Source organism: Myotis lucifugus, unplaced genomic scaffold, assembly GCF_000147115.1.
Source record: "Myotis lucifugus unplaced genomic scaffold, Myoluc2.0 scaffold_680, whole genome shotgun sequence".
NCBI lineage: Eukaryota > Metazoa > Chordata > Mammalia > Chiroptera > Vespertilionidae > Myotis > Myotis lucifugus.
In genome coordinates this window covers 120825-129422 of record NW_005871728.1, presented here as the reverse complement: position 1 = coordinate 129422, position 8598 = coordinate 120825, and the positions used below count along the sequence as shown (strand labels likewise).

The 8598-nt window shown below is 50.3% G+C and overlaps 1 protein-coding gene across 1 annotated transcript; it reads right to left on the bottom strand.

Moving 5' to 3' along the window:
- Positions 1-4944: 4944 nt before the first annotated feature.
- On the bottom strand, positions 4945-7949 carry LOC102417890 (leukocyte immunoglobulin-like receptor subfamily A member 6). Its single transcript, XM_023746451.1, has 8 exons — positions 7916-7949; positions 7717-7752; positions 7298-7582; positions 6860-7162; positions 6350-6646; positions 5791-6093; positions 5219-5269; positions 4945-5072 (listed from the first exon to the last, which is right to left on the bottom strand). Exons 1-8 carry the CDS (start codon positions 7947-7949, stop codon positions 4945-4947), a joined length of 1437 nt encoding a protein of 478 aa, XP_023602219.1.
- Positions 7950-8598: the final 649 nt, after the last annotated feature.

The following is an 8598-nucleotide window of genomic DNA, read 5'->3' as shown; positions in this document are numbered from 1 at the left end:
AGTTCTCTGGAAAGTGGGGGGAATGGCCCCATCCCAAAGACAGTCAGGGACAACCCCTGCCACTGCCCAGCTTTCTGAGCCCCAGTCTATGCTGCTGACCCCTCAGTAGGACTTCAAGTGCTGGGTGGGGCGGATGCTGGAAAGTGGAGGTCGTTGCTTTTCCTCAGGCTGATGCTGCTTGGAGTGGATTGATTGCTCCTCCCAAGAAGAATGGCGGCCATGGTATTGGTGGATGCTCTAGTACCGGGTCCGGGTGGCTGAGCCTCCACACCTCTCCCCAAAGCCGGACACCCCAGACTCTCCATGGGTGAGTCCAGTCTTCACATCCTCCCTCTGCCTGTGGGTGAGTGGCTGAAAACAAGTTTTGTGTGTTGACCCTTTATTAATTTATTTCAATTATTTTTAAAAAATATTTTAAATTGATTTCAGAGAGGAAGGGAGGGGTAGAGAGAGAGAGAGATAGAAACATCAATGATGAGAGAGACTGCTTCCTGCATGCCCCACACTGGGGATCGAGCCTGCAACCCGGTATTTTGCCCATGACCAGAATCAAATCTGGGACCCTTCAGTCCACAGGCCGACACTCTATCCACTAGGGCAGTGGTTCTCAACCTTCTGGCCCTTTAAATACAGTTCCTCCTGTTTTGACCCAACCATAAAATTATTTTCGTTGCTATTTCAAACTGTAATGTTGCTACTGTTATGAATCGTCATATAAATATCTGATATGCAGGATGGTCTTAGGCGACCCCTGTGAAAGGGTCGTTCGACCGCCAAAGGGATCGTGACCCACAGGTTGAGAACCGCTGAACTAGGGCTTTTTATTGGTTTTTTGGTTAATCCTCACCCAAGGATATTTTTTTCTATTGATTCTTTTTTTTCAGAGAGAGTGGAAAGGAGGAAGGGAGGGGGAGAGAGAAAAACATGAGTGTGAGAGAGACATATCAATTGATTGCCTCTCACACATGCCTGGATGGGGGCTGGGATCACACCTGTAACCCAGGTACATGCCTTTAACCGGGACTTGAAGCCCTGACCCTTCCGAGTGTGATATGATGTTCTAACCACTGAGAAAAACTGGCAAGGGGTGAACATGTTCTTGATGCTAAACACAGCAAGAGGATAAAATGTCTACATAAGATTAAAATATACTTGTAGTGAAGGTAAACCCTTTAAAATATAAAGACCTAGAAAACATTCTACATAAAACATATGTAAGTCATATACTCACTAGAAGCACGATGCACAAAGATTCGTACAAGAATAGGCCTTCCTTCCCCTGGCTGCCAGCACGCGGTGGGCTCGCACTGGCAGCCTGTGCAGTTCTGGCGCTGCTTCCTCCTCGCTGTCCTTCTCTGGAGAGTTCCTCTGTGCAGTGCTGGTGCTCCTGAGAAGGCGTGGAGGGGAACAGGTGGGGGGAGCGAGGCAGGCGGGGAGGACTGGAGAGGTTGAGTGTGTTTCACTTTCGCATTGTGAAAGTAGGATGCAATTGGCCCCCTTCCTCACCCTCTTTCTCTTCTCTTCAGCCTTCCATCTCCTGCCCACCAGCCCTCCTTCCATGCCCATCACCACTCCCCTCTTGATTTGGCGAGATAGGGAGGAGGGAAATCTGATAATTTGGGTTACTGTGTAGGTGGCCTCTTTCATCTATTCAAAACAAAGCTGAGCCGCCTGCTGCTGCCTCAACTGCCACCGTCACCCCTTGGCTGGCTCGTGGCTCCCAGGGAGAGCTAACTGTGCACTGAGTGAGCTCCTGCACGCATCCGTGGGGCTGCTCCAATGCTAGGGTTTTGTTTACCAGAGCAGTGGGGCAAGGGTGGGGTAGAGGGAGACACCAGACACCGGGAGCTACAACCTCAGGCACCAGAGGGTTGCCTCTGAGGCCGAGGTTCTGGGCCACAGGGAGGCTGCAAGGACAGTTGACAGGTGTGGAGCATGGCAGGGAGGCCGTGAGCAGCCGGGCTGCCACCATCTTTGTTGGGTTAATTTGCATACTCACTCCTGATTGGCTGTGGGCATTGTGAAGTAATGGTCAATTTACATATTTCTCTTTTATCAGTATAGGGTAGTTCTTGTCCCTTTTATATGAAATTGAAGAGACTTTAGAAAAGAGAAAAAATCTAGGTGCCCTATGGATGGGGCTGGAGCTGTCCAGGACCCAGTGCTGAATTCACAGCACCTCTCAGGATCAACATACACAACGCAGAGTACTAACCACTATACGATCACGGCAGAGGATCAACATACACATAGAGGAGAATTAGGGGAGATGGTGGTGGTCCATGGTCTTAAGATAAACGTCCTAGATACACACCCACATTCCTGGTTAAGGCTGGGCCAGGTCTGGGTCAGCTCGACCTCTTGAAAAAGATGAGCTGTCTTGACCTATGGATTTTGTGATGACAACTTTGTGGTATCAGGTTTGCTCTCTTCATTCGTCAGGAAAAGGGGTGAACTCCCCGTGGAAGTTTTTATAGCAGAGGTTTTGATGACTTATTTTTCAGTTGTTAAGGCGAAGCGTGAGAGGCAAGTTCACAGGATGTGGTGGGCAGGGTCCCCACACCACAGTGTGTGCAGGGCACAAGGTGCTGGTCACACAGGAAGCAGACCAGCTCTCCTCGCCCCCAAAATAGCAGATGCTGAGGGTCTGACTTGAGCCGCATCTCTGATCTGGCCCATTTAGTTTTCTTAAACTCTACAATCACATATTGATTTTAACGTAGCTCACTGTCATGTGAAAGTCAAAACAATTATTCCATTTATAGTATTCTGGTGCTAAGCTAATGAATAAAATGGTTAAGGATATGAAACAATTTTCAGCTGAAATATGAAATTCTCTCTATTAGGCCTTCTACTAGTTGCACATATAACTCTCCTGACAACAAAAAGCAGAGTGGGCAGCTGGATTCTGCATCTCTAGAAGAGAAGGAAAACTACAATATCAAGTGTTTGTTGTTTTATGGAAATCATTTTTTTGTGTGTGCATTGTGGGGAAGCACGGGACTTGGTTAAAGTCTGTAAGGAGGGTTCTCTGATAGGCCGGAGGCCTCTAGGGGAACCTTGCTGAAGGCGGCAGACCCTGCCTTGACTTTTCCAAACAAGTCTGAGTCTCCGGGTGTTTTGCTGGAATCTTTATGTTTAGACTTCCAAAGGTCCTTGCACAAAGGATGCATATGCTTTCTCAAGGATGCTCACCCTTCTGATAGTATCTAGTAGTTTATTTTAGTTCAAACTGTTATTACAATAAAAGCCTATGGAGGCAGGCGAATGGGGCTTCCTGGTTGCTATAGCCAAGCAGTCCCTTAGCCCTCTCTTTCACAGAAACATGTATCAGAGTAATCCATTCATTCGTTGTTCAGAGTCTGCTGATCAGTTCCAGCAGTGTATGAGTCAAACCACAGTTTCTTCTATCAGAGATCAGAGAGAAGAGAGAGGGGAAGTGAGAATGAGACACAGTGAATTAGTTTGGTACATTTGCCACAACAAAATACAATTAATTAGGTGGCTGAAGACAACAGAAATTAATTTTATTAGAGTCTGGAGAAAAGAGAGAGATCCATTGACAGATGGAGGTAGAGATAGATAGATGGTAGATAGATAGATAGATAGACTGAAACACAGATACATAGACACACAAATATTATGCAAAGGGATACATAAGTAGGTGTATAGATTTGCAACTTCCCAACACATGCTATTATCAGTCTCCATTACCTGTCCTGCTCTCTAGGTAAGGTTTTCTTACATCAGGCCCAAGGGTAACTTTTCCCAACTTTACTGAGATGTAATTGACATATAACATTGTGTAAGGGTTAGGTGACAACATGTGGGTGTGCTACATGTAAATATTGCAATATGACACAAGGTCAGCCTTAGCTAACAATCCCATTAAAAAGTCACATAATTGCTTCTTTTTTTTGGTGGTGAGAGCCTTTAGGATACAATCCCTTAGCTACTTTTGGGGTAATATGATACAGTTTGTTTACCATGATCACCATACTGTACATTAGCCCCCCAAATTGTTCATCTTATCACTGAAAGATGATACTCTTTCACCAACATCTCTCCTTTCCCCACACTCCCTGTGGTAACCATCGTTCTCTCTGTTTCTACTAGTTTGGCTTTTTCAGATCCCACACGTACGTGAGATTAATCAGCATCTGTCTTTGTCTGTCTGATTGATCTCACGTAGCATAATGCCCTCCAGGTCCCTCAGGGTCATTACAAATGGCAGGATTTCCTTCTCTCTTGTGGCTGAGTAATATTTAATTTTATGTCGATTCAGAAATAGGCATCTCCCACCAGTCAGAGCATTCTACACATGTGCTTGTAGGGGCAGCACTCCCCCAGACCATCCCCACAAACACCGATGTGCTGATGCCACATGGGGACAGCTCTGGGGAAATGACACGGGTGCATCTCATGAAGAGAGGAAGGACTGTGGGTCCAGACAGGGTTTGGGCATCATGTTGGAGTTTTAATTCCTAGCTTGCACCTGGCTTAGCCCATTTATTCAGTTATGGAGCCCAGGTTGACCCCTGTGAACTGAAGAGATGAAGAAGCGATGATGCCCATCTGGTACTGTGGTGATTAGAAATAAAGACTATTTTATTACACGAACGTGGAGGGTGGGGAATAAGGTGTTAGATGTGGGGACCCACACCAGCCATGTGGGATGGACCCTCAAGTCACAGGGTTGAGAAAAGAAGGGGGGTTGTCACAGAAAGTCAACCAAGACAGGGAGAAAAAATAGACATTAAATGGAGGAAGAGTCCAGGGAACACACAGATATTTGCTTCACCCAAATCAAGTTTATTCCCCTGGACATTCTCAGAAGACAGTTTCTCCAACTATGATCCCGACTTTCCTTCAGCACCTCCTGGGATCATGAGATGAGCTCCAAGGCGCCCCTCTTCTCTGAATAGTGCACTGTTCCCTCTGTGTTCACGTCTTGGCTGCATTGTGGGTCCTTTTCAGGCTGTTTTGAGCCTCAAATAGCAGCATCCCAAGCACCACCAGGACCAAGCCGGCCACGCCCATCCGGATGGAATTCCCCATGGTGTAGTCTTGGGGGTGGGAGGTGAACAAAGAGGTCACAGAGATCAGAGCGGACCAAAGTCACCCCAGGAACCCTGGATGTCCACCCAGGACAACCACCTCCCTTTGACAGGACATGACCCTCTACCCCAGCCCCATAACTGGGATGTCTCCCACTCACCCATCTTGAAGTCTGACCTATTTGGTGACAGGCTGAGGGTGTCAGCTGCTCCTGAGAATCATGACATGAGGGTGTGAGTGAGGACCTGGGGAGACAGGAGTTTTCCTCCTGGGCCCAGTGCTCTCAGATGCCCCACTTCTCAGATGATGACTTTTACACCATCCCTCCATGAGCCTGTCTCTACTAGGCCAGGTTCCATGGGCTCTTCATTGGATACCTCAGCCTCCTGTGATCCCTGAGTTCAGGACTTGTTCTGAGTGACTTCAGTAAGAGCTATACTTCTCGAGTTGAGGATGATGGAGAACAATGTTCTCAATGCAGAAATAATTTGGAATTGTGTGTTTCGTGTCTCGTTGGAGACACAGAACTGATAAGGCTAAACACCGACAACTGAGAGATCCCACTAAGTTGACAACTGAGGACCCAGGGTCCATGGAGGAAGGGTTGGTGGCAGGGGATTCAGAATATCCTGCCAATGGCAAACCCCTGGGCTCCTGCACTTCTTACTGTCTCAGAATCTCCAGAGACAGGGCCCCGAGGTGACAGCTCAGCACAAAGTCAGGGGCCCCCACCTGAGATCAGGAGCTCCAGGTGGTCACTGGGGAGTGACAGCAGGAAGGGGGAGGTGCTGTGTGAGCTGTAGCACCTGTAGGTGCCCCCATGGGCTGAGGTCACAGGACTCATGGAGAACTCTGCCTGGTACTGCTGACCTTGATGCTTTGATCTCAGACCCAGGGGGGCAACAGCTGCCCCCTCTTTGGACAGAAGGAACATGTCCCTCTGGCTCTGTGACTGACACAGCAGGGTCACGTTCTCTCCTGAGGCCACCCTGGGGCCTGGCTGCACTGAGAGGGAGGGTCTGTCAGGCAGGTGTCCTAGAGAGAGGGAGGGAGGGTGAGGGCTGCCTGCCCACCTTGTTCTGCCCCGAGAGTCACCAGGCCTCTCTCTGAGGACCCTCCTCTCTGTCTGTCTCTGTTTCTCTGAGTCTCCCCCTCTCCCCTCCCACCCCCTGTCTCTCTCTGTCTCTCTCCCTCCCTGGGGCCCTGCACCTTCATTCTGGCCTCACCACCTGGGACCCCTGTAGAGCCTGTGCAGAGTCTGGGTCCCTGATTGAACCCACTGGCTCCTCACCTGCCACCAGGATGTCCAGGGGGTCACTGGGGGCCGACCACTTGGAGGAGAGTTTGTATCTACCGTAGCATCTGTACCGGCCACCGTGGGAGCTGCTCTCAGTGTCTAGAAGGAAGTTGGCCTGAGAGAGCCCAGCCTGGGGCTGCTGTACAAGACTCTGGAGGAGGTCCCGTCCCTCCATCTTGTGCAGAGCAAATCTGTCATAGCCGACAGCAGAGCGACACTGAAGGGTCAGGCTCTGTCCAGAGGCCACGATGGGGCCCTGCTGGCTCAGGAGGGAGGGCTTCCCAGACTCACCTGGGGAAACCAGACATGAGTTACAGGGGTTGTTCCTCCCATAAGCCTCCTTCTCCCATCCTGGCATCCAGGTCTCACTGTTGCTATGTTTCTGACTCATGAGCCCCTTTGCTCCACTCACCCCACCCTCTCCCATGGGGTTCCCCTCAGAGCAAGGATCGCAATAATGTGATTGCTGCCTCAATCCTTGGGTGAGACAATAACGGGACTCACCTGGGACCAGGAGCTCCAGGGCAACACTGGGTGGTGACCACACCTGCAGGCTCTCTCTGTAACAGCCATAGCATCTGAATGTCCACCTGTGGCTGGGGGTCACAGGGCCCACAGAGAACTTGGCCCGTGATGTTTCTCTGGGCTGTGGCTGTGTGTCCTGCATCCAGGAGAGCCTGTGATCTCCTTCCTTAGTCAGAATGAACCTGTGAAATCCCTGCCATGAGCTACACTCAAGGGTCACATTTCCCCCTGAGGTCACGACAGGGCTGGGCAGGGCTGAGAGGCTGGGTTCATGGTAGTATCCTAGGAGAGACAGAGACTGTATGTTAAATGGACCTCATGTCCCCCAGAGCTGGGCTGTGAGAGGGAGACACCCTGAGAGCAGACCCCCTCCCTGAGGGCAGAGCCCGAGGCTGGGACCCCTGAGTGTCCTCTCACCTGTCACCACCAGCTCCAGGGGGTCACTGTGCTCTGTCCAGCCAGTGGGGCTGAGGTAGTTACAGTGATATCTCCCTGCATCATGCTCTGCCATGCGTGTGATGGAGAATTTGCCCTTGTTCGTGGGCTTCCATTGGCTCGGTGTGTTCCAATCCATCTGTTTTCCTTCCTTGTAGAGATGAAACATCCGGGCCTCCAGGGTCCCCTCACACCAGAGGGTCACAGGGCTCCCATAAGGGATCACAGGGCCTGGTTCAGCCCAGAGGGTGGGTTTGGGGAGGGTCCCTGGAAGGAAACCAGAAACTGCATTACAAAGCCCTTCCCCACCCTCATCCCCAGCTCATCCAGGACCTCTGTGCTCCCTCCTGAGCCCCAGGGGTGAAGTACCAGGTGGGACATGAAGCCTGGGGAGGACTCACCTGCCTGCACACAGGTTCTCTGGTCCAGACTCAGCCCTGGAAGAGAGTGTCTGTGAGAGGTTTGCACCTGGACGTTGTAGCTCATTCTCTCTTCTCATGGCCCCATCTACTCGAGCTGCCTGAGCCTGAGGTTCCCTATGAACAAGGGTTATAGCCACCCTGTCCCCTCCTCCTCCCCCTCCCCGTGTCCACAACTGACCGAGGCAGAGAAGAGCAGAGAGGATGGACATCATGGTGTCTGCTCTGAGGGCTCCTGCTCTGCAGATGGAGGAGGCCTGGGCCTGAAGGACAGAGACACACAGGATGTGGTGGGTCAGGAGTTGTTGCCACCCTTCCGGTACCTCAGAGCTGTGAACCCACAGCAAGAAGACCACCCGGCCCTGGGCCTGGGTGTGGGTTTTTCCATGATGAGAACTCAGGGGGACTATAGGCCACTGAAGACTCTCAGATCTGAAGTCTCTTCTGACTCCCAGGATCCTCTGCCTGGTCTGAAGTCCTGTTCAGAGAGGGCAGGACCCAGGTTCTCATCCTGAGTCTACCCTCAACAGGCTGGCTCTATATGCATCTCACTAGCTGTTTCTCAGCCTCACACAAAAAGAATTCTCTTTCTGTCCTTGATGGGTCCATAAACAAGTATTTACTAATCACCTGCTAGGAATTTATCCAGGTACCAGAAATACATCTGTGATGCAGGAGATCCGTTTCTTGTATTTTGAGAACTCTAATTAGTAGACTCGGGTATTCTAAGGCTAACGTTGTAATTCATTGTTTACAAAGGAGGAAATTTAAAAAAATTATGATAACAACTGGGACCATGTCTAGACTGTGTTTGAAGGATAGGCGGTGTGAGTAGGTGGAGATCTAGAGGTGGAGTGAGAACAT

What these genes read in the sequence shown, in the direction of transcription:
- LOC102417890 (XM_023746451.1), bottom strand. Translation starts at nt 7,949, where the DNA reads ATGATGTCCATCCTCTCTGCTCTTCTCTGCCTCG. An exon ending in CCTGGACATCCTGGTGGCAG is followed by an intron (nt 6,094 to 6,349) that starts GTGAGGAGCCAG and finishes CCCTCTCTCTAG; the next exon opens with GACACCTGCCTGACAGACCC. An exon ending in TAGGTCAGACTTCAAGATGG is followed by an intron (nt 5,073 to 5,218) that starts GTGAGTGGGAGA and finishes TCACCTCCCACC; the next exon opens with CCCAAGACTACACCATGGGG.